Source organism: Phyllostomus discolor, chromosome 4 (assembly GCF_004126475.2).
Source record: "Phyllostomus discolor isolate MPI-MPIP mPhyDis1 chromosome 4, mPhyDis1.pri.v3, whole genome shotgun sequence".
NCBI classification, from domain to species: Eukaryota; Metazoa; Chordata; class Mammalia; order Chiroptera; family Phyllostomidae; genus Phyllostomus; species Phyllostomus discolor.
In genome coordinates this window covers 138,481,892-138,507,696 of record NC_040906.2, presented here as the reverse complement: position 1 = coordinate 138,507,696, position 25,805 = coordinate 138,481,892, and the positions used below count along the sequence as shown (strand labels likewise).

Sequence of the window (25,805 nt, the reverse complement as noted above, 5' to 3'; positions counted from 1 at the left end):
TCACCAGGGTCAGGTGATTTGAGCTGCTTCTATCATTTAGTTACCTCAGCCTCCCTCCTTCCACCCAATCCCCACTCCTTTCTCCAGGGACTGGACATGATTTTTTAAAAAGATTTTATTTATTTACTTTTTTAGAGAGAGGGGGTGGAGGGAGAAAGAGAGGGAGAAAAACATCAATGTGTGGTTGCCTCTTGTGCATCCCCTACTGGGGACCTGTGCCCTGACTGGGAATCAAACCAGTGACCTTTTAGTTTGCAGGCCAGTGCTGGGTCCACTGAGCTGCACCAGCCAGGAATGGACATGATTTTCATGGTCAAAATCAAATGGAAAACTTGAGAGACTGAGCTAAGCCCAAGAAAGCCCATCTCTGACTGCTTAGTCTTGTCATCCTTGGTCCCTGCAGCATTTCCTCATTTCTCTGGTCATCACTGGGATGTCTAAAACTGCTTCTGTCTCCTCTCAAATTTAATGAATTTGATCTAAGTGCCCCATTCCCATCTACTGGACACAGAGCTAGATGGTGGGGATATGAAAATGAGCATGACACAGATCTTGTCCACCTCAACTTAGTGTCAAGGGGTCTCTAATAGTGAAGCCCTTGCTGGATGGCTAGCGCTACACTGATTACTTTACCTGCATTATGCCAACTTGAAACCGTAAGAATTTCCCACGTTTCCTAAGTGAAAGCTCAAGTGGTTGAATAACCTGTCTGAGGCTGCACAACTGGTTGGAGGCAGGTAACTGCTGATGTCACAGCCTGTGTTTTCACCACCCCACTAAGCTAGCATCACAGGGTGGGTCATGGCAGGCAAGCTTGTAAGGGTTAAGGAAGACATTTAGGCTATCTGCTGGCCTGACCTCCTCCTGTTTCCTGTACTCACAATCTCACACAAGTACATCTGAGGCCATGTCAGTCTATTCAACCCAATTCCATCTCTGTCTTCCCAAAGGGGTTCTTATGCTTGGAATGCATTCTGCCCTTCAAAGTGACCACCTTCCTTTCCTCAAAGGGTCCTTTTCACGATCTAGTCCATGGCTAATGTGGTTTCTCCATATCTCCAAATAGTAGTGTTTCCACTTTACCACGTGTTCTAGAGGCCCTCTGCTTACTATTCCCCAGATGTAGGAGACACCCATCAGTCTCACTGTAGTAGTCAGCCATGATTATAGGATTTCCCAGCCACTAGCTGCAAGTGCACAGAGAGATTGTGTGAGCAGAAGGCGTGAGTGGCCCATTTCCTGGTTATTTGCAGGGAGAAATGAAGCCCAGTGTTCACTACTTCTCAATTTCAGGAAAGATATGAGGGTGCTGAAAATTGAAGAAAATATCCAAAAGTAGCTATCAGACTAAAATTTGAAATGCTTTTCAGTTTTTTTCTTCAAGACCATTGCAGTTCAGATACTAAGACTTTTTACTACAAAGCAAGGGAGAGAAAGTGCCTTGAGGCTGGGAATAAACAAAAGCCATGAACCTGGCCTGAGGCAGAAGACCTTGGTGGCCTCTTACATGCTTGTTAAAGAACTTTACCTCTGGCCCTGGCTGGGGTAGCTCAGGGCTGTGAACCAAAGTGTCGCGGGTTCGATTCCCAGTCAGGGCACATGCCTGGGTTGCAGGCCATGACCCCCAGCAACCTCGCATTGATGTTTCTCTCTCTCTCTCTACCTCCCTCCCTTCCCTCTCTAAAAATAAATGAAATCTTAAAAAAAAAAGAACTTTACCCCTGGCTGGTGTGGCTCAGTGGACTGAGCACTGGCCTACAAACCAAAAGGGTGCTGGTTCAATTCTTGGTCAGGGAACATGCCTGGGTTGTGGGCCATGTCACTAGCTGAGGGCATGCAAGAGGCAACTGATGGATGTTTCTCTCCCCACATCGATGCTCCTCTCCCTCTCTTTCTCCCTCCCTTCTCCTCTCTCTAAACATGAATAAAAAACCCAAGAAATTTAATATAACCCCTGCATTGATGGGTGGAAAGGTATGTTTGAGCAAATAATTCTAGAGTACAGTTAGGACCTTTAGAATACATTTAATGATTAAGATGATATAATGTCAGGCAGTGCTTTATAGTATAACCCTATGAAAAGTATACCATTGTCATGTCCATTTTGCAGATAGTGAAACAAGCATAGAGGTTAAGTAAGCTGGTTGAGGTTAAGTATGTTGGTTGGGGATAAACATAATGCTATTATCTTAGTATTAAGACAATACTAAGTATTTTCTTAGTATTAAGATCTTCATATTTTATCATCAAATAGGAACAATAGAAAATATGCTTTGATGTGAAACAGCTCTCTTTAATAATGTGTTTCTGGTACATAACAGGTGCTCAGTAAAATTTTGCTGAAGTGAATGGCCTGTTCTTACAGGTGTTGGAAGGTCCTTTGGAGAACTGACAGAAGGTTGAGGAATAAGTTACAGTCTCATTAGCATTTTCTCTTCACGAGGATAAATTTCACTGGATCTAATGCAGCAGCAAAGAGCAAAGGGCCCTAAATTAACCATTCTCCTCTGATGCTGTTGGGAACTAAGAGGCTAGGGGTCTAAGAGGAGGAAACCTGTTGCACAAAGCGGACATGCCCCACTATTACCACTAGAGGGGGAAAGAGATTCATCACAAATCTAAACTGGCAACAACCTGGTCTTGAAACTGAAGGAAGTGTGCTCACAAAATGTTCTGGGCACAAAGAAATAACTAAGCAGCGTTAAACTCTGGGTAGATTATATTTACATATATACACAAGCACACATGCACTTATAAGGAAATGTAGGTGCATTTGTTGTGTTGCCGTGAGTTATAAAATCTTGCGAAAGTCTTCCTCTAGGCCCCTAAACCAGGGTAAATCACTGCATATGAATATGCAGAGATAAGAACGATTAGAAACCAGAAGTGGCAATGACTGCTGCTGCCACCGAACAGATGGAAGGGCCCGGCCAGCAGCCAAACCGTGAGCGGGGTGGAGAGGGCTCAGCTGACTGTGAACTGCAGCGGCAGGTTGATTGACTGACTGTATAGACAGCCGTCTTTCCCAAGCTTGGCTGCTCACTGGAATCAGTGGGGAGCTTCAAAAAAGTGCCACAGCCTGGGTCCTACCTTCAGAAATTCTATTTCAATTAATCCAGGGTGCAGCCCAGAAATTTTATAAGACTCTTCAGGTGGTTCCAGTGTGCAGCTCAGGTTGAGATCTACTGAAATGGGTGTGGGATTGGGGTGGTGGGGGTAGAACAATCTCCATATTCCCTGCCTCTGTGCAGATGTCTCCTAAACCACAAAGATCGTGCCTCTCAGGCAGAGTGTCAGTGTGCCTTGGTGTGCGGCCTCCAGTCAGAACCCAAGTGCTTCCTGGCCCTCCTGCCCTGAGTCAGGCCTGAAGTTTTCATGCAAGAAGTTCAATTAGTTTTTCAAAGAACTGCCTTTGGAGGGAGAGGGAGTAGTGGGTGACTATTCATTCTCTCAATAAACATTCACTTGGCATCTTCTGCGGGGTGCTGAGCACTGTACTGGGCGCTGAGGACCAGGGACTCTGGTGGAGTCAGAGAAGCCTCCAGTGAGCACTTGGTCTCCAGTCCCCGTCAGTGTGCAGTCCTGGGGGAAAAACAGTCACTGCACTGGGAGCTCTGGTAGGATTCTAGGGCCTGACCCGTCAGCGTGTGGAGCTCCTTAGCTGAGTTCAGTGTGGCTGCTTCTCTAAGTGATGCCAAAGTGTGTTTGCTGAGTGGGACTCAAGAATTTGTTCATTCATGCATTCACTCACCCATCAGACATTCACTGAATGCCTACTATGTGCCTCGTCCTGTGCTAGATGTCAGGGATACTTTGATGAGAAAACCCTGCTGCTTGAGCATGCCCAGTCTAATGGGGCAGGCAGACAAGCAGGCAGACCGCCATAGTCCACCTTGTCAACGAAGGGTGGTGGGAAGCACAGACTGGTGTGGCGAGTGCATGGTAGAGGGCAGTGCACGGCAAACAGTTGCTGGAGGAGATGACAGCCCTTTACCCACTCTGCACCCCCAACTCCATGGTATGTTACCAAATTTCTCCAAGCTGCAGAATGGCCCCGCTATATTCCTAGATCTCATGTTTTTGGTGTGGATGTGTTTCTTTTCCTGACACCTCTTCTTACTCTTATGTTGGTTAGTTGGGTTTTCAGGAATCAAAAGGTATACGTGGACTTACAACTGTGAGGAGTGGGTGTGCAGGTGTCAGCACCCATAAGCCCCATGTTGTTCAAAGGTCAAATGTAGAGTGTTTAGACTCTGAGAACCCTTCAAAACCAGTTATAGGATTACATAGCCAGGACTACTTCACTCTTATTTCATCTCAGATTGGGTTCCTAGCCAGTGACTAAGGAACCCCAGGAGTCCCTGGATGTACCAACTTATCCTGGTTTCAACCCTTGATAGAGACGTGTAAAGTAGTTCCGTCTATATACAGCCGAATTGATGTTCTTACTGCAGGGACAAGCGGGTATCTTACTCGGCTGACCCAGGGATCAGGAAAGTTCTGTGGTCACACTGATTCCACCACTGGGAGTACAGTTGTTGTTGTTGTTGTTGTTTTTTCCCTCTTTCTTCCTTCCTTTTTTAAAAAAGATTTTACTTATTTATCTTTAGAGAGACGGTAAGAGAGGAAGAAAGAAAGGGAGAGAAACATTGATGTGCAAGAGATACATGGATTGGTTGCCTCTTGCACAGCCCCAGCTGGGGACCTGGCCTGCAACCCAGGCTTGTGTCCTGACTGGGTGGGAATCACACCAGCAACCTTTCAGTTCATTGTAGGCCGGTGCTCAATCCATTGAGCCACACCAGCCAGGGCTACAGCTGTTCTTTTAATGCTTGTTATTATTGTGCTTTATATTCAGGATCTAGTAGGCTACCCTGTACATTTTGTTAGGTTTTCTTTTCTTTTTAAATTAAAAAAAAATTCTTTTTGTTTATTGGGTTTTTGTTGGGTGTTCACTTAAAAAGATGAGTAGTAAAAACCAATTGAGAACTTCTGGATCCAAGCAAGTCAGTAAATGGTTAACTTTCCTCCTAGGATTTTATGAACACTGATACAGTAACTAAATTTTGGGATTTTATTTTTCTAGGGGTATGAATCCTAGTAACAAGTAAATAAAAAAGTGATCATACATGTTGATTGCTCTCGAATATTTTTGGTTACTGCATTGAATAGGAGATTCAGTTTAAATTATAACCAAATAAATGGTTAAAAATTAGATGCTGCAAAATACATGCATTTTCCCCTGAAAACACTAGTTTAATCAGACCTCAGAGCAAAGTGTGGCTACAAATAATTTCAAAACAGAAACAAACAAAAGGAATATTCTGGGGACTATATTAGCTGATTTTAAAAATATGTGCTAAATGATCCATAAAATATTCTTCCAGCAGCACCCTTCACGGTAACCTGTCTCTTGAGTGGCTGTCAAGAATGTCTTAGGAGTGACTTGCGAAGGCTCCTCACCTCTGCTGAAATGGCAGAGATGCCATCAGCATAGTGGAGAACTGATGATGATTAAACAGCTCGTGGATTTAACAAAAACCCATGATGGCAAACATGTGCCTTTTCTTCGTTATTTGTGGAGTATCCTTGCCTGAAGTATGCAGTGAGATTTAAGAAAAATTCAGAGTCAAAAATGCATTTTAGGGCATGGCCAGGGAAATGGTCCCATCTATGCCTTTCAGAATAGAAAGGACAGAAGGGCAGGAAAACTGGAAAACCTCATCCCTGTGAGCCCAGGGTTACAGCGAGGACTGATTTGCATAAACCACCTCCGAAACACTGACACGTCAGCGGTGGTTCTTCTCTTTGATGCTCAGATCTGAGTAATTTTAGAGGAGCTGATGAGTCTTTGCTAGTTATAAAGAAATTCTTGACACCTCATCTATGCTTCTATTAAAGTGAAAGATTCTGGTAGATAATTTTGGAAAAGTGTTCTGTTTACACTGTGGCTTCAGACTTTTTTTGCCTCTGTTGAATTTTTCTCCAAAGCTACTGGTGCCCTCGTTGTTGCCACTTCTGAAGAACCTTTCTGGTCTCTACCTTCTTGACCTCTCGGCAGCATTTACACAGTCAACCACTTGAAACACTCCTCTGGCTCCTCTTCCACATGCTGCCCTGGTGGCCCTCTGTCCGGCTTTCCCAGTCCATCTCCATCAGAGCCTTCTTCCTTGTGCAGCTCCTTACATTCTTGGGGCCTTTGACTCTGTGTGCTGCCCATTCTCCCTCTGTACTCCAACACTCTCCCTGGGGGGACACATCTGCACATTACCTACGTCTGTGCTGATGACCACTACGTGTGTCTTCATTCCGGATTTGTCTCCTGGGCCTCAGACCCAGGGGTCCACCTGCCTGCTGACCCCCAAACTCAACCCTCGCAACTGTGTGCCAGCTCCCTCCAAGCCAGCCTCTGTCTGAGCCAGGCACCCAGAGGGATCAGCCTTAACTTCTACTGCTCTTCCACTCTCCAACCAGTAAATATTCAAACCCTATTGTTTCTAACATCTGAGGAGGTCAGAAATCCATCCTTCATACCGCTTCACCCCGTCTGCCTGGCTCGGGCCCCCAGCAGATCCAGGTGTGGTAACAAGAGTCTCCTCTCTCCAATCCGTCTTGATACTGCAATGGAGCCATCTTTCTACATGTTAGAATAAAGCACCTATCTGAAAAATTTATTTCTATAGTTAAAAGCCTCCATGCCCTCCACTTGTTACAAAGATCCCTGCTCCTCTCTCTTCGATCTAACCTCCTGTCGCCATGTCCTCCGTCTTCCCAGCTCACATGCTTTCTAATGCCATCTTCACCTCGGGGTTTTGACAGCTGTAGTTCCCTCTGCCTAAACACACACCCCTTCAATAACCTGCTTGGATCCTATATATCTACCTGATTTCTGCTTGGATATCCCTTCTTCCAGGAAGCTTTCCTGGATGCCACCTGCCAACATTGTGTCTGCCTGAATAGCCTGGACTTCTGTGATTCCAGTGATATGCTGCCCTATATCCTAATTGACTCTACTTTTCTGGCAGCCACTCGTGACTCTAAGTACAGATCCATCTTTCTTCTCATTGCATATCCCTGTGCCTGGGGCAGAGTAGAAGCTCAATGCATATTTTTTGAGAGCACGAACTGACCATCTTGAAGGAACGTTAAAAAGCTGTAGTCAGGCCTCTGTATGGTGGGAGAGGGAGATGACAGTAATTTCTACCTCTCACTGTCCTCTTCCTTCTTGAAGGGTGCCTGCAAGGGCAACAAGCTCACCCAGAGGATGAAAAGGGAGAAATCTCGGACCATTGCTTCACAGTTGTGCAAAAAGACTGCTCTTCCAGCCCTGAGTGGCATTTCTTGGAGGGGTTCCTCAGTGCAGGCAGTGAGGAGGTGACTCCTGAAAGTGGATGCAGGCAGGTGAGGCTGCAAATGGTTGGAAGTTGGGAGCACCCCCCTCAGAAGAGAGACAGAAGTGCTCCTCTCATGTGACACAGGTGGAGCTCAGCCAGGAGAGGGTCTGGCCTGAGTGGAGGACAGGCAGTGGAGGTGCTATGGGGCCCAGACATCTGGAGGCTGTAATAGGCAGCCTTTAGGTAGTGCTTACTATGGGCCCAGCACTGTCCTTCCTAAGTGATCTGCAAATGTCAATTTATTTAATCCTTGTCACACACTACAATGTCAGTACTATTTACCACCTTCACTTCACTGATGAGGAAACAAAACACAGAGAGATGACGCGAGTTGCCCAAAGTTTTGCGGAGGCTGCTGTGTTTCTTGGATGACTGGTATCTCTCCTGAGCAGCAGTGTGGTGCCAGGGTAAAGCTGGGCTGTAGCTTCAACTAAAGAATTCTGAGTTTCACCCAAGGCCTTGTTTATTCCTCTGATTCTCTAGAAGGCTGGTTTGGCCTGGGAAGTAACAGGTTGCACACAAGTGGACTGCAATAAGCATGGTGATTACTGCATAGAAATATTAAGAGAAGTTAAGAACATGATACAATCAAAATCTTCTCAATCACTTCTCTTTAAAATAATGAGTAATCTCCATTGGGTTGTTTTGGTTATCTTCACAGGAAGAACAAGTTGTACAGAACTCTGATTCATTCCTTAACAACGGGCAGAAAATACGGTTGCACAAAACAAGTAGACAAGAGAACAACTATTCTTGAGGATCTTAAGTGTGGCCTTGGTCTGAGGAGTAGTAATTCTATGAAAAAAATACTGGTAAGATGCAGGTAAGCTTTGCATTGCAATGCTTCAATGGGCAGAGCTCTTCCTCTAATTGCCCAGTCCTTTCCGCAGTGCTTGGATGTTGCCTTGGTGTGCATGTCTGAGAATTTATCTAGCCAGCTTGGTCCAGGAAAACAAACATAAACATTTCTTTTGCACTTTAAAAATTATTATTCTAAGACCCTTTATAAATACAGAGTTTTATTGGATATGACCTTTAAAATTTATTTTTAGATAAATGAGCATGCATTAATTTTTCTGGAATTTTGCCCAAGATTCACACTTTGTTTACACAATGCCAAGTGCAAACTTGGAAGGTGAATCAGTCAAACTTTTCAGATAGTCCCCAATATCCGGATGTTTGATATCACAAAGGAACGTATCCAGGTAATTAGTGAGCTTGTGTTTAATATGAAATTTTGATATTATGTCTGAGAAACTATTTTTTGAACAGTGATACTACAACAGTGTTTTGCCATGAGTGAAGACTAAACCGTGTCCCCCAAATCTGTATGTGAAAGCCCGGAGCCTCAGCGCCTCACAACGTTGTGTCTGTATTTAGAGATAGGACCTTTAAAGAGAAGATTAAATTAAAATGAAACTGTCAGGGTCAGCCCTAATGAAATCTGACTAATGTCATTACAGGAAGGGGGAAATTTGGACACGGGTAAGTGGGTGCATGGGAGAAAGACCATGTGAGGACACTGTGAGATGGCCACCCGCGTGCTAAAAGAGAGGCCTCAGAAGAGAGCAACCCTGCTGACCCCTTGATCTTGGACTTCCGGCCTCCAGAACTGTGAGCAAGTTCCTGTTGGTTAGGCCATTCACTCTGTGGTATTTTTTTATGGCTGCCCTAGCAAACAACTATCCATAATAGTGAAAAGGGAGTGTGTAGAATATTCAAGAGTTTATCAATTTGCTTGTCAATCTGTTTACTTCCCTGCTAATTTCATCTTTCTATTATAAATTAATTTCTAAGTGGAAAAAAGACACATAATTGTTTGAATTAAACCACTGACAAAATAAACTAGTGAGCAAAATAGAACCAGAGGCATAGAAACATGGAACAGACTGATAGCTGTAAGAGGGGAGGGGGAGGGGAGGATGATGGAAAGAAGGTGAAGGGATAGTCAAAGAACATACAGGAGGGACTCATGGATATGGACGAGGGTGTGGGCATTGACTAGGGTGTGGGAAGAGGTCTGGGAGGGCAAAGGGGGGAAAACTGGGACAACTGTAACAGCATAAATTAAAAAAAAATTAACCATTAACAAAATACAGAATTTTTGTTAAAAATAAGTACACTCTTCACTCTCAGAAATGACTTTGACGACACATTTCCAGGATCTTTGTGCACTCCCACTAATGTTTTGAGGATAATCTGTGGTAATCCTGGAGAAACTGTACAAAACTAAGTATTCTTTTGTCTTTTAAGACATATTTTGGAAATGTCTAAGAATAGCCATTGCTTGGCACTATAAAAAGTGATGTCATTCTCTTTTTTTAAAAATATTTTATTTCTTTTAAAAGGAAAAGGGAGGGAGAAGAGCGGGAGAGAAACATTGATGTGAGCGAGAAATGTTGATCGATTGCCTCTCACACACTCCCCGACGAGGGACAGACTGGTGCCCAGGCACGTGGCCTGACCAGGAATCAGACTGGCGACCTTTAGCCTTGTGGGACAATGCCCACTCAACTGAGCCACACTGGTCAGGGCAGTGATGTCATTCTTTAAAAGACTCTCAAAATATAGTCAAGGAATAAAGTCCAGACTAGTTGAAAGTGGTCTTAATCATCTCATTACCTGAGAATCTTTACTCTAAAAAAAAATAACTGGAAAATGGCAGATGCATAACAGATATTTTTAAAGAATTCTGACTTTGCTCTTGGTGAAGGTAATGAGGTTATCTTCTCTGCTGACATCCTTGCAATGGAATACATATTTTCTGTTATACATTTTAATTTTAATTTGAATTTAAGAAAAACTATTATTATAGAAAAGCTACTGGGCAAAAAATGCATGTTCAAGTAGTCACATTCAATAATCAAATAACCAAAAATAACAAGGAGAATGCCAAAATGAGGTCACTATTTTAGAGATGAGCAATAGATGGTTCACACTCGCAATCTGTAGTATATATATAATTTACTACTGCAGGTGTGCAGTAAGAGGTGAGCATGATCTGGCAAAAAAACAAATGATGTTCAATTCATTTATGTTTTATGAAACTCAGGAACAGTACTCTTTTGAGTAAGATTTAGGGATGCATACCCTGCAAACTCTTTTTCAGAACTGCTCATTGTATTGGTTGATCTTTCAATTATGTGGTTTCATAAGTAAAGTAATATCATGAGTCAAAGATTTCCAATGAGTTATAAACTCTTGGGTATAGCTCTTATATTTTTATATAGAACCCAACAATTTTAAATGGGACTTAGAAGTGAGAAATGAAAATACACTCATCAGAATCAGGATATGGAGGAGAAAAACATCTCCCTCAAGTGTCACGAAGTAGCAACCAGAAGGCTTCCAAAATCCACATGTAAGTAATAAACGTCTGTCCAAGAAGAATTCTGAAAAGAGGGGAATTTTGCAAAGGACCTTGCAAAAATCAGTCAAGTTTCAAGAGGAAGGTATAAGAAAGTAAATCTTAAGCTGCTGCTAAACTGCTTAGCTAGCAGAATAAACCTACTTCATTTTTCTTTCTTGCAGCTCACAATTCTTTTTATAGGTAGTGAGGCAAACTTAGAAAGCTTCTTCAGGTCTTGGGAAATGACACAAACTGGATTAAATATGACTTTTAGGAAACCTAATCTGTTCGTATTAGATAAGATTTTACTATACTTGTTGCAAATCAGACAAATATGTGGATGAATTGCCTACCTTCACTTTAGGGCAGTGATTTTCAGCCTTTTCCCTCTCACAGCACACAAACTAGTTACTAAAATTCTGCAGTACACTAAAATATATATTTTTGCCAATCTGACAAAAAATAGGTGTAATTTCAATTAATTTACAAAAAAGTAGTTACCTACCCTTTTAGCTCCAAAGTAACCTAAAAAAAGATTTTATTTACTTTTAGAGAGGGAGAAGGGAGGGAAACATCGATCAGTTGATGCATGCCCCCTACTGGGTGTCTGGCCCGCAACTCAGGCGTGTGCCCTGACTAGGGATTGAGCCTGAGACCTTTCAGCTCACAGAGTGGTGCTCAATCTACTGAGCCATACCAGCCAGTGCTCCAAAGTAACTTTTTAAAAAAATCAGGGTCCTACACTCGTATATAGGAGTTTCTGGTAGCAGGAATTAATCTATCAGATGCCACTTTATTATGAGACGTGACCAATAAGATGCAACTCTATTGTACAACCTACATGTTTATTGTTCAAGGCAGGGCATTTACACCAAATGGCTGTTGTTATGTTCGCTGTTGTCATTTTTGTCTTTGACAATCTAAGGGAAAAGAAGTCAGTGCCCCTGACTATATAGTCAGGTGTTGCATGTTTTACAAATTCTTATGGCACTCTTGTTCAAAATTGCTGCTTTAGAGTCTTTGATGGATGTAATAAATGAACATCAAGAATTTCAAGGTGACTTCTAGACCAGCAGTGTCCAATAGAACTTTCTGCAATGATGGAAATCTACTGTATCTCCTCTGCCCAATGTAGTTTACACTAGCCACCTAAATGTTGGCAGTGCTACTGATGAACTGAATGTTAAGTTTTATTAAAAATAAGTTTTATTTAATTTTAATTAATTTAAATAGCCTCATGTGGCCAGCAGCTACCATACTGGGCAGTGCAGTTCTACGTCCTTTCCATCTCTTTAACTGACAGCCTCAGGCATCATTTTACTGCATATCCTTGCATTTACTGGGATTAAATATTATCCAAGCCTTCCAGGTTCCCCAGGGATAGGGTGATCATATAATTGTCCAAAGTGGGAAACTTTGAGAAAGACAGGGAGTGTTTCTAATGATGACGGTGAGACAAGAGGCATAATCTGGATGGTCCAGGACACTTAAGAGGGTTGATCCCCTCACACATAGGGATTGTTGCTTGAAGATTCTGTTGGGAAGAAACTGGACTTCTTTCTAAGTTGTTACAGATAATGTTTAAGCATCTTTTGGGGTACACCAATTCATTATACCATGAGTTTCTTCGACCCCACAGACACTTACCAAAATCTTTAGAACTCATTTCTGCTTTCCCAGTGACTTCCAACCATAAAGTAAAGCACTGAGTAACATGATGCTAAATGACTAACTCAAAATAGAAATAAATAATCAATCATACTGATCTGAGTTTAGACCAAGTTTCTGAATAGCTAAATTAGGTTAGTTGTTAGGCTTCCCTCTGGCTTTTTGGTAAGAGGCCAAAAGAACCAAAATATCAGGGGTATTTCTTTGTAGTATAGTTGCTCAGCATTTTCTGACAGATGCAAATTCTCCCAAAGGGATTAATGTCAGCAGGCCGAGCATGCCGCAGTTCATTTAGTCTAGCTTCTAATTTTTTTTTTTTTTTTTTTTGTGGGGAGTGGATCCTGGAAATAAGTTGCTTTGGGCACTTACTTCCTTTTCTGCCATCAGCAGAGGAACCATATTAAGATCTGCTTTTAACAGTTAAATTTCAGCAGGGTATGAGCAACTGCAGAATACTTTAGGTTTTCCATTTTTAGAACTCAACCTGTTTTGAAATAACCTAGAGGATTTTTTCTTTGATATGAATTACAGAACATGGGTTGGAACATCAAGTCATGAAAATAGTTTTAAAAATCCAGTGGCATCTATACACTAAATATCTTTAAAAGGAAGCCAATCACATGACAAGCCAATTCTCATGTCATCTTGCTGACATGGCATGACTTCTTAAATCCCACCCACCTTTTGTATCATACTTTGTGTTGAATACTGTAGAGTTTTGTATTAAGAAAAAATATTTCAGAATTTAATAGGGGTGTGGTTGAATAGGAAAAAAGAAGGCAATTATTCCAGGAGATTTACCAGCAAAAAAAAAAAAAAAAAAAAAGAACTTAACAACATAGCAACATAGTTTTCTGAATCATCTTGTCAGAGGTGTTCCACCAACCTGATAGCTCGAATGACAGTTTTAAGTGGTGGGGTGAGGTCTTCTACAGATACATCACACTGGCATCCTTTTTCATCATACACATCATCAGTGCCAAGGGCCGTGTCAGCTGCAAGAGAGAATTGCCAGTTAAACACTACGACCAGCTGTTTAGAACATGCCGCTGAACTTGTCTCACAGAGCAACACAGGGGATTGACAGACTAAACTTATAAATCAAAATAAGCATAAGGTAGCCAATTGTTTTTCCCAGTGTTATTCCCTCTGCTTTTTCTACAGCCTCACCAATTTTACGTTATTCGACACGAAGACCTTACTGAGCTGTTTTCCATGGGGAAGATGAAGATGTTGACACCCTGTCTTTCCTTCAGTGGTGATAGATTTGTATTGATCCACACTTGCTCTTTGTCCAGTTCTTTGAAATGAACAGCCAGCATTTAAAAAACAGTTCTTTGGAGTTAAGGGAACAGTCTGTAGATAGCTAACTAACTGGCCTGTGTAGCTGGAGCTTGAAACCCATGGCATCAACCCCCTTAGCCCCATGCCCTGAACAAGTGAGGAAGCGGTCAGGCCCAGGAGCACTGACTACTTCTCAGTCACCAGACATAGGCAGCCCTGTGCTTAAGATAACGCAATCCATGCTGACAGATTTTCAGGTTAAATTAACAAAATCAGTTTCTCACAAACTGAGCAAATTGACTTTTGTGTTAATTGCGAAGGTTGGAAAAGCAGGTAGGGTTAAAATAAACCAAATTAGTAAGAATTTATAAAATTAATAACGGATAAACTCATATCATTATAGCTGTTTTCAGCAACAAGATATTGAAAATGACTTACAATTTCTGGAATAGAAGATGAGTTAAATAAATATTGGCAATTTTATATAATGGAATATTAAGAAGCTGTTAAAAATGATGTTGAAAACTAGTTATTGGAAAAAATGTCACAATATATTATTAGAGAAAAATCCATATATCTATCTACTATTAAGATATGATCCCACCTATAAGTGGAACCTAATCAACAAAACAAACAAGCAAGAAAAATATAACCAGAGACATTGGAATTAAGAACAACCTGACAGTAATGGGGGAGGGGTGGGAGGGGACGATAGGAGGGGGGAGGGTTTTCAGGAACATCTATAAAGAACACATGGACAAAACCAAAACAGGTAGGATCAAGGGTCGGAAGTGGGGATGGCTGGGGTGGAGGGCAGTGATGGGGAAAATGGAGACAACTGTACTTGAATGACAATAAAAAAATGAGTTTATTCTCTTGCTTGGCTATATTTCCAAAATTTCTACAATGAACATGCATTAGTTTGGTAATAAAGTAATAAAAATTCACATGAGACATGAGTTATATAGCCTCTGAATACTATTAAATCTCTTTAAATGCTAACATACACGAAAGGACCCACAATGTTTTCTGCTGCCTTTGCTCTGCCCAGGGTTCGTCTGCCAAGTCAAGACAAGTTCTGTGCCACGGGCTGTCCAGGTTCGGTTAAAAAACCCTGAAAAGCTCCTGAGGCCTATTCACTGAAGCAGTGCTTGTAATAAAATGCAGTTGATGTGTAATTCAGTTAAACTATTTTCTCTGTGTTTCTCAGCTTACTGTGTGCTGAGAGTGAAGCTGGTGGTGGGGGAAGAGACACAGATGGGTCTTCATGGCTCTTCTTCATGGTCCCTCTGGCCTCACAAACGTAATGATAATGGCAACCACTCACTGAAATTTATGCCAGGCACTTAGGTATAGCTTCTGCATACATTAGTTTTCTGATGTCTACAAGTTTGTAGTGATATTATGCCTAGTTTTTAAATATCAAAACTGAGGCTCAGAGAAGGTAAGTGGAGGAAACCTGAGACACAAAGGTGGTAGGTGGAGCTAGCAAGTTGCAGAGCATGTTATTAAAATCCAGTTCCTTGAGGCTCTAAAGCTCTTGCCCTTGCTGTTGATTACCCAGTGTCAGAAGGCGTTCAAGGTCCAATAGCGGGTTCAGCAGTGGCATGCAATATGTCAGGAGAGGGCAAGGGGAAGAGCTCAGCTCACATGCTGCCTGCTGGGTACATTCAGCTTCTCTCCAGAGAAGTTGTCCGCAGTTTGAACAGCAGCATAGTGACTAACTCTGTGTCAGTTGGTTCTGACTCAGTGATGACTTTCAGGATAGCCAGCCACTTTGCTTGATTGACCACCCATACAACACAACACTCTACTAACACCATGCCCAAGGTTAGGTGAGATTTTTCCAGGACTCTTCACGATTTCTTCCTCCAATTTGATCCCAATCTGCTCTTAGTTGGTGAAGTAGGTTGAATAGTATTGCCCCCAAGTTCATTGTTGGGAACTGCTCTGCCTGGTATCAGAAGCTGTAACCCCTGCCAAGGCTAAGGCTGAGGGAATGACCTTGGACCTTAAGCCACCAAGGAGACAAAAGCTTATCTCCCTGGAAGGAGCACCTCTTCTGCTCCTTTTACTTCACTCTGCCTGGCTCCCAATGCTTGGTTGGTTAGCCAATGATGGGTAAGATTCCCCAAGGGGGGAACGACCTAAGACAGGCACAGCCATGTGGGAGGCCTCCAAGGAAGGACTTTGAGGGGTACTGCAAAAGGGAGTGATGGACCCTTGCCCCTCGGCTTTGACACAGCCTGAGTCCTCATCATCTGGGAGAAAATCTCCTTATCTCTAGGTTGCCTTACTTCCCTTACTCCACCTAAGCCTGAAACAATGACAGGGTGGTGCAGCTCTGTGCTGAAAAGGGCGGGTTCCCGGGGTGATCAGGCCTAAGAAAGAATATGTAAAATCCTGTGAAACCTGCTTTGTTTAGAATGCTCTCAGTTGAATGATAAGGGTCCAGGGAAGAAGTAAGTTTGTTCCTTAAAATTTTTTACAGCTCTTTGACCCTGACTCAAAATAGGCCCTCAGAGTTCCTTGTTACCTATTGATTAATCCTTACTTTCTAGCAATGAGTAATGAGCTTTTCCTGAATTCTTATTCAAACAAAACCAATAAAAAGCCACTCCGGCGGGGGAACAGGGCACTCTCCCCACCAGAGAAAGTGGCCATTTCGTTCCTACTTCCCCACAGGACTTGGTTGTCTCTGTGTATGTTTTTCTCGAGTGTTGAGCCATCTGCAGCATTCCGTCGTCACTGCCGGTTGGTGATCAAGCCAGTTCCTGTTCACTTGGAACAACAGAATATAATTGTATTTGGACTAAGGGTTTTTGCATATGTAATTAAGGTAATGTTTAAGCTGAGATCATCCTAGATTAGGGTGAGCCCTAGGTCCAGTGGAAGTGCCCTTGTAAGGCAGAAGAGGAGAAGACACAGGAACACAGAGAAAATGAAAGCAGAGGCTGGACTGATGCATCTACAAGCCAAGAACACTGAGCGCAGCTGTCAACCAGCAGAAACTGAGGGAGACATGTGATGGTTTCTCCCTCGGAGGCCCCAGAAGGAAACGACTGGGGTGACACTCTGCTTTTGGACACCCTGATTTCTTGAACCATGACTGAACAAGTTTCTGTTGTTTCAAGCCACCCAGTTGGTGGAGATTTGTTATGTCATCCCTAGAAAACTAACAAAGTTGGGAAAACTTTTTTTATGGTTTTCAACTCTTCACTCAAGAACAATCATTATGATGATAATAATACTAATGTATTTTTTAGGGAAATCAAATTATGTGGCAAGAACTTTAATTAATTGCTACAAACCCCATGAATTATTATTATTATTATTATTATTATTAGCTCCTATTTCACAGATTATGAAAGTGAGGCACAGAAACTAAGAAACTTGCCCAGGGACCCACGGAGAGTAAGTGGCAGAGGAGAATTTAAATCCAAGCAGTCAGGTTCTGGAGTTGCACTGTTCAACACTGCCTGACCCTGAGTCTCACTCCCGACTCCTTCCAGATTGGTCTTTCTTGCCCCTCTTGTGGGTACTTGGATTTCTTTTCCTGCATTACATTTTTTTTTCACATGGCTGTGTGCACCTTGCTATTGTGATCTCAGGGGCAGTAACCCCATAACATTGAAAAAGGATCAGATTTGGAGGCATGTGGTTACCGTGGTCATGTGCGGAGTCAGTCCACCCCACAAAAGACCTGGAGGCACACATGCCCCGGGACTGCGAGGACACTGTCTGTGTGTGGGGGGCGGGCCTCACACACAGGTCAGGTGGCTGTCAGAGCCAGTCATGAGGTACCTTTACAGAGCCCTGTGAGAAACCCAGATGTGAGCTACCCAAAAGAAATGTCAGCTAATGCACTTTGTCAGGATTCCCAGTATAGAATTCACAGGAGTATTTTATGCTGCCCTTCAAAATAGAGGCATATGAGTGCTTCCCTTCATCTGAAATCTAGTGAGAACCAATTCTAACATGCTTCCATTTTATACCACAGAAAACTGGGAACACGGGAGAGCTTACAGGGAGAGAAGATCCTGCGATGCCTGTATCAGTGACTTACCTACTTGAAAATATGACACACCCAACCCTAACATGATCATGAAGATTCAAACAATGAAATAGTATGGAATAGGGGGTTCTGTTACTACAAAGTTAGTGGGAAACTTCAGCAGGTATGCACGGTCACAATTAGCAGAAAGTAAAGACAGTGAAATCATAATGTTTGCACTGACTGTAAATGGAAATGGGCACGTCCCACATGATTATGGGTTCCCTTCCAGCCTAATGCTGCTCTCCCTCAACCCTGTCCTCTACCCCAACAAGAGCTTCGGTTCCTCCACCTTGTTTAGAAACAGGACTGGGCAGAAGATGGGAGTCAGTCACCAACTGCATTATGTCCAAATGCATCTGATTGTGGAATTTGTTATACCACCTAAACTGGATTGCTCACAGCATAAACTCTCAGTCTTTGAAAAATTTCCTTTGTAGGTTTGGTCAGAGCAAGTATCTGTGCTGACATCTACTGAAGCAACGGTTGAGTTACAAAATTTTTCTCCTTATTTTTAAAGCCTCAAAAATGGGGAAATTGCCATCTTTCAGCCTCATAAGTATTTTGAGATGTCTATTTCTTTCCAGTGAGGTTAACACCACATTAAATGTCCTTTTCATAATTTCTAGAGGCTTAAAACCCTCCGTGAACCCTAAGGCACCTGGGTGGGGCTATATTTTCAGCCAAGGCTGGCTCCCTGCTCTCCAACCACACATCTGGCTCTCTGCCTGGCGTTTTGGGAGATGTGGGTCATGGGAACATAAGCGCATGTGAACACTGCTGAACATAAGACCTAGTCATGAACAGCAAATGCCAGTGGAGTGCGGTGCTCCTCACGGGCGCTCCTCCCAGGGATGCGGAGGCTACCCCAGTGCAAAATCCATGCCTGCAGAAAAGGAAGTATAAAATGCAACACCTTCTCTCTCCCAGACCTCTTCTGTGTCCTATTGATGAGCAGTGTTCAAGATCTGCTTTCAAATACCTTGGTCCCCTGCATTTTGGAAAATCTATTTTATAGTGTTTGGAAAGGACCACACAGACCTTAGGTGGTGAAGAGGGAGAAGGTACAGAAACATTCTGGAAATTTCTGTTTTCTGTTCCACTGTGAAATTTGCCATCAACATGTAGTAGGTGTTTATGAAAAAAGTATAGGCAGTTTCTAGCTTTTTCTCTTGCTAACTGCCTTTTACAGATTAGATTTCTTTTTTACATTTCCTTAAAAAATGTTATTATTTTCAGAGAGAGGGGAAGGGACAGTGAAAGAGAAGGGGAGAAATATTGATCGATTGTCTCGCCCGCCCCCTACTGGGGACCTGGCCCACAACCCAGGCATGTGTCCTGACTGGGAATCAAACCAGTTCTCAGGCTGGCACTCCATCCACTGAGCCACACCAGCCAAGACTTACATTTCTTAATGAAGTGATTACAATGGATTTCAACCTTGGCTACTAGATAAAATCACCTGAGGAGGGTTTAAAAAATCTCAATACCTATAATGCCCTCAAGACCAATAATATTAGGAAACCAGGGTTTGAATCCAGGCATCAGAGTTTTTCTTAAAGCTCCCCGGAGGAATCTGATGTGTGCCCAAAGGCCAGAACTGTTATTTTAAGTGAAAAACTGACATCCTCTGGTTTTCCTCAGGTAGAGCTGAGGAATGTGTTTGACTCATCTGCCATTGAATTGGGACTAATTCTCCACGTTTCTTTCCCCAGGTACCACTACCATATTTTCCTACAGAACAGTTTGAGACAGTATAGGTGCTTCACAAGACAACAGGAAACGATCAAATCATTAAAAAAAAAAATCCCTTAAGAAATTGGTGATAGAGGAACAAGTTTTCATCATCGTCTTACTCAACTTAAAAGCCTCAGTTTTCAGAATTCCAGTTATTGTCCTCTGTTCCTCTGCCATCTGAAACCTCATTCTTTCCAGGCCTCAGCACTGTTCTCTTTGAAAAGAGTCACTACTGTTTTACACATGAGGGGGGACCCCAAACAACCCAAAATGTACTTATAAATGAATTGTGTATTTCTTTTTTTAAATGTTTTAAATTTTATTTTTAGAGAGAGGGGAAGGGAGGAAGAAAGCAAGAGAGAAACATCAATGTGTGAGAGAAACACCAATTGAGTGCCTTTTGCACGTGCCCAAATATGCACAACCCAGCATATGCCCTCATTGGGAATCGAACCAGCAACCTTTCAGTTTGCAGGCCAGTGCTCAATCCACTGAGCCACACTAGCCAGGGCATGTACTTGTTCTTACATGTTTAAACTTCAGTCACCTTCAAAATACTCTCCATTTGATGCAATACACTTATCGAGACTTTTTTCCACTGCTCACAACAGTTTTGGAATTCATTGATTTTGATGCCTTTTAGTTCTTCTACAGTTTTCTGTTTCATCTCTTCCACATTGGCAAAATGTTTCCCTTTGAAAACTTTTTTCATCCAGGGAAACAAACAAACAAAAAAAGCAGTTGCTCAGGGCAAGATTGAGTGAATAGGGACGGTGGGGCATGGGGGTCACCCTGCCTTTGGTCAAAGACTGCTGAACACTCAGTGCAGTGTGGGCAGGTGTGCTTGTAAATCACCCATCATGAAATGGAATAACACACTGAAAGAGTCTTCAAAAAAAATTCACTGAGGTCAAACAGCCTCTCACAACTCCACCAGCTAGCACACTGATACAGATGGGTTCCTAGAACACTCACCTGTACCACAAGGGGCCCACCCTCCAGAAGATAAACTTGGTTTTTTGGGGTCCCCCATTGTATAAGAGGCTTACATGTTCATAGACAAACATAAAATCAAATTGTCAAAACCTAGTGGAAAACATTTGTTTTGTCGTGGAAGACTGATACTGTCTTTACATTGGATCAATAGAAGATGCTGTAAAGGAGACAGGTGACAGCGTTCTTCATAAAGACAGAGAATGTTACTGCCTAAAATAACTAAATGAGAATGCAAATAAAAGTGCTTGATTGGGAAAAAATAAAAGTATATAAAAAGACAATGTTTATAATGGATAAGGAGCTTATTTGATTGTATCACAATCTAGAATATAAAGGTACAAAAGTCAGGAGAAATGTTTAGTAGTAAAAACTACTGAGCATTATTCAAGCTTACTAGAAATAAAAGAAAAATTATTATGTGAAAGTATGGAATTATACCTATTAATTAACAAAAGAACAATGACTAATATTAACAAACTTGATGTGAATCTGGCACATTTTCACATTGCTAGTGATAATATAATGTTTATTGTATTATTGCCTATTGCACAGAAGAAATCATATAAATTTCAATGTTCCAAAGTAGAAAATTGTAAATTGTAGTACTTCACCACCACAATGCACTACACAGCTACCAAGAGATAATTGTGAAGAGCGTATAATAATATGAAAATATTTTTAAATGTTAAATAAAATTGACCTATGAGACTAGATACTCATGTTAATTATAACTATGTACAATGACATATGAAAACAGATTAGCTGCCCTGGCTGAGGTGGCTCAGTAGGTTGAGTGCAGGCCTGTGGACCAAAGGGTCGCAGGTTCCATTCCCAGTCAGGGCACATGCCTGGGTTGTGGGCCAGGTCCCCAGTGGGGGCGTGTGGGAGGCAACCACACATTGGTGTTTTTCTCCTTCTCTTTCTCCCTCCCTTCCCCTGCCTAAAAATAAATAAATAATATCTAAAAAAAAAAAGAGAGAAAACAGGCCAGCTAAAAGAGAATATGTAAAAGTGAAATTAGCTATAGCAGGTTATGAGATTACAAATGATTTGTATTTCTCATAATTCCTTAATAAATTTGATCATGTCTTTCCCTCACAGAACTAGATGCTTTCCAAGCTAGAGTATTTGAAAAATAGAAAAACTATTAGAATAAAGAAAAAAATCTTCCTAAGTTCCAGAACTTAAAGGTAACCATTATTGTAACATATTTATTCTAGTAAAAGTGTGTGAAGGCTAGAAGTTAACAAATTTTTATTTTAGGATTTTAAATGAAGCATATGATGATTCTATTCCATTATCCTATGAGCAACACACATTAAAATGGCTATTATTAATGATGGTGATAACTAATTAATTATATCCTGTTGTGAATTACAATTTATTTTCCCAGGGTTCCTTCCTTCTGGTGCTGATTGTTATTTCAATGATGTTTCCCCACTATCATTTCTTCTTTTTTAAATTTTTTTTTATTTGTTTTTAGAGAGGGGAAGGAAGGGAGAAAGAGGGAGAAAAACATCAATGTGTGGTTGCCTCTGGAGTGCCCCCCACTGGGGACCTGGCCTGTGCCCTGGCTGGGAATTGAATTGGCAACCCCTTGTTTTGCAGTCCGGGGCACAATGCACTGAGTTATACCAGCCAGGGCCCCCACTATCATTTCTAAACACTTTACCTATTATCCTAAATTTAGAGGCGCCAGTTAAGTCACACAGTAGCTCAAAGGCAATTCCTTTAATCGAGATAGAGCTTAGAACGACTGCCTGGGCTCTGCTGCAGCAGCGCAGTGTCATTTTGCTACGTCGTTGGCTCAGGTCTTTCCTTCTTTTCTGTTCTGTGCTGGTTATTGCAAACTGGGCCCTCGAGGCACTCCTGAGAAGCCCAGAAAAACACTCCAGATAATATATTTTTTGTTCTAGATTTTTTTCTTCCCAAATACTTTTTAATTTTAATTTGTTTTTCTCTTGCTATAATTGGAATATATGCTCTCTGCAAAAACTTTGAACATTTGAATTTTAAGTGAAATCATAAAGACTGAGAAAAAAAATTCACATAGTTCTAACACTCTGAGGCAAATCCTCTTAAATTTTGACAGATTTCCTTCCAGTGTCTTTTCTGCATCAACTGATGTTTTGCTTTTGTTTTTTGTTTTCAAAAGCACTGTTTTTATTTTTATGGAGTCCTAACCACTTCAGCGGCAGGAGGAGTGGGGGAGGTTCCTTTTTCAATCCAGGGCCTCCATAATGTTGGTCTGTTGTTACCTAACATGCAGGCAAGTGGCGTCATGGATTTGGTAAACTAACTGCACTGTCGAGTCTCTCTCTGCTAGAGCAACAAGGTGAGTGTCAGCCTCTGCTTCTGTAAGAACATTAATTTAGGATTTTCAACTGTAACTGCTCCAACTTCTATCTCTGAAGGTTTGAAATCAATTGCTAGAACAGTAGACAGGCTTGTAATTACAGTTTCCACTGTCTGTTCAAATGTCTGATCAAATTTCTTCTTTTTTTTTTTTCAAGAAAGCTGGTTGACTCCTTTGGTTTACTCCTGCTGCAGTGGCTTTAAACCTACAGCAGAAACCTGCAGGATCACATTTGTATACTGCAGGGCCGTGTTCTTCATCTATAGCAATTAAAATCATACAATGACCAAGAGGCCTCATTTCAGCATTCTGTGTGTAGACCTGAGAAATATCAGCAATTCTTTTACACAGTGCGTCCATGGGAATCTCAAAGCCATACTCATGTTTCCAATTAGCTGCCTCAGAGCGTGCCCTCTGTACCTGGGATCTGCTGCCAGCTGTCACTCCCGTCATCTCATAGCCAATGTTTTTGGTTTCTTGAATAAGTGAGTCACTGTGCTGGAATCCAGAATTTGTCAGGTACTTTCTTCTGTGTGACAACTACTGTACGGTGTTTCTTTCTGACAGCTACTGATGTAAGGCACCCTGGTTAATAGTCTTAAAAGCATATTCTACTTGTGCTTCAGGTGAAGAAATGGTAATGTGGTGGTGGAAGCCAGCCCTGGAACAGGACATGTTGGTGCACACACTACTTCAAGAATAGTATCTGGGTCCTGTCTCAACTGATGTTTAACATCAAAGTCAACACAGATCGAAAGTTGAACATGTCTGATGTCCATATGAGGGAACTTTGTTCTGATAGCTCAGAAGCCCACACTCAGGCTCATCTTACTATTGCCTTCCATCCTATGCTCCAGCTACAGTGGAGTACAACAGCTCCTTGGGGTGCTGTTTAAGCACCATTAATTACCTCTGGGTACTCTCCCAAGGGGCACTGTGTGCATACAGCCGTCCACTCTCTCCTTTCTTTTACTTATTTTTGGCACTCTCTGGGTCCTGAATTTCCAGGGAACAGATTACACAGTACCACAGTTCCACAAAGCCAAGGGGCACCAAAAAACGAGGAGACCAACAGAGTATTTAAAACACACCATTTACATTTTAGTACATATAACTTTTGTGCCATTTTGAAAACAATTTTATTTTGTACTTTAGCAATCACTTTTATTTTGCATTATCCAAACCAAAGACGATGAGAGGTGTGGAAGGCAGTGTGACAGTTTGGAGCCTCAGATCAGCTCCGCAATCACAAGCCCTTGAAGAGTCTACCACTTCCATGGAACTCAGCCTGAATCCTGCCACTGCTCCAGCCCTGTCTTCCTGTACTGTGGACACGTTTCTCTTATGGTTCTTACTACACAGTGTTATCATTGATTGTTTAGAAACCCTTTTCCTTGCAGACAGAAAGCTCTGTGAGGTCAGGGACCATGTCTTCTCAATCATGTACCTGCCTACTGTCTGTCTTCTCACCCCTGTGCCGTCTGCCCCGAGAACACTGTGCAGTGCGAAGAAGACACTTAATGCTCCTTTGCTTCATGAATGATAAGAACACTTTCCCTGGGCACCATGACAGCAGCTTCTGTGACTTCAGTAACGCCTGGATATAGGACTTTGAAACTACATGAACCCTGAGGTTGGGCAGACGGTCCTTCACTGTGTTCTTGTTCACGTGGTGAATCATCTTCTAGATGTCGAGGGATGAGTATCTTCAGTGAGGTGTTGGCCCAGAGGCCATGGTGGCCCCTGTTTCTTGACTCTGTGTTTAGAGATGGCTGAATTCAGGGCCTCCGCCCTGACACTTTGTGGTGTGCAGGCACAGGCCTTTTTTATTAATGGCAGCTGTATTTATTCAATCCTTGTATATTTTGTGGTTTACAAATGTGAACTATAATTCAAAATATAATACTATCAGATTAGAAATATCATGCTCCTTTAACAGGCAAAGAAACTGCCGCTCAGCAACACTGAATGGCCAGAGACACAGGGCTATTAAGGGCAGAGCAATCCTTTTAAAATTGAGATCGTGTCTCTGAGTTCACGATTCTCCAGTGGCGCCCCATTTTTCCCAGAGTAAAAGCCCAAGTCTTTAAAAGGCCTGCAGGTCTGTATGTCTGCCCATTCCCCACTTCCTCTCTGACCTCATTTCCCATCAGTCTCCTGCCTGTTCTTTTCCTTAAGGCCCCTTTCTCTGCTCCCAGGCCTCCTGGGTGCTCCTTGAAGGAGCCAGGCTTCTCTCTCTGGGGGGCTCCCTTTGGGGAATACTCCCCTCCAGACAGCCTCCAGGCTCATTAGCTGCTTTAGGTCTCTGTTCCCCATATCATTTCCAGTAGAACCACCTGGACCACCCAATTTAAGATTACTATGCTCCACCCCCTCTACCTCCAACCAATCTGAATCTCCATACCCTGCTCTCCTTTTTCTTTTTTTCATAGCACTTGAAATCTTCTAATATACTAAAGAATTGACTCGTTTGTGTTCATTATTTATCTTCTCAATTAGAATGTCAGCTCTACAAAGACCAGGACCTTGTTCTCTGATGTATTTCAAGCATCTGGAACTGTCTGCTGATATTTACTGAGGAGACCAATCAGGGTTACACAAAGTATAACTTATTAGCTAACCTGGGTTTTGTTCTCATGGTGTTCTCTTATGTTTTGTTTTTTTTTTTTGGCTGATTTTTCCACGGCTAGGTATACTTCATGATCCTACTGTGAAAAACATCCTAATTTTCCTCATAGTGTTTAGTTTTTATAGGATTTAAAAATAGAATCCTGACCCCATCACCAATGCCCCATGAAAATATTTAAGAGGCAAAATGAATTTCAAGAAAATGAATAACTTCTATAGTAGAACTCAGGAAATATTTGTTGAATAAAATCATATTCTGGGACTTTATTTTTAGGTTGAAATATAGCCATTTCAAATTCTTGGGTCTATAAATTTATAATTATCTATATCATCCATATT

General features: G+C 42.0%; 1 protein-coding gene and 1 pseudogene across 3 annotated transcripts in view; both read right to left on the bottom strand.

The window, feature by feature from the left end:
* KCNQ5 (potassium voltage-gated channel subfamily Q member 5) overlaps positions 1-25,805 on the bottom strand; it is a 503,899-nt gene that overhangs the window by 13,530 nt on the left and 464,564 nt on the right. For all 3 annotated transcript variants that reach the window (XM_028509310.2, XM_028509311.2, XM_028509313.2), the window contains one exon: positions 13,298-13,406. In XM_028509310.2, the coding sequence (XP_028365111.1) occupies positions 13,298-13,406 (109 nt within the window). The remainder of the gene's footprint in view (positions 1-13,297; positions 13,407-25,805) is intronic.
* On the bottom strand, positions 22,610-23,528 carry LOC114494059 (annotated as a pseudogene).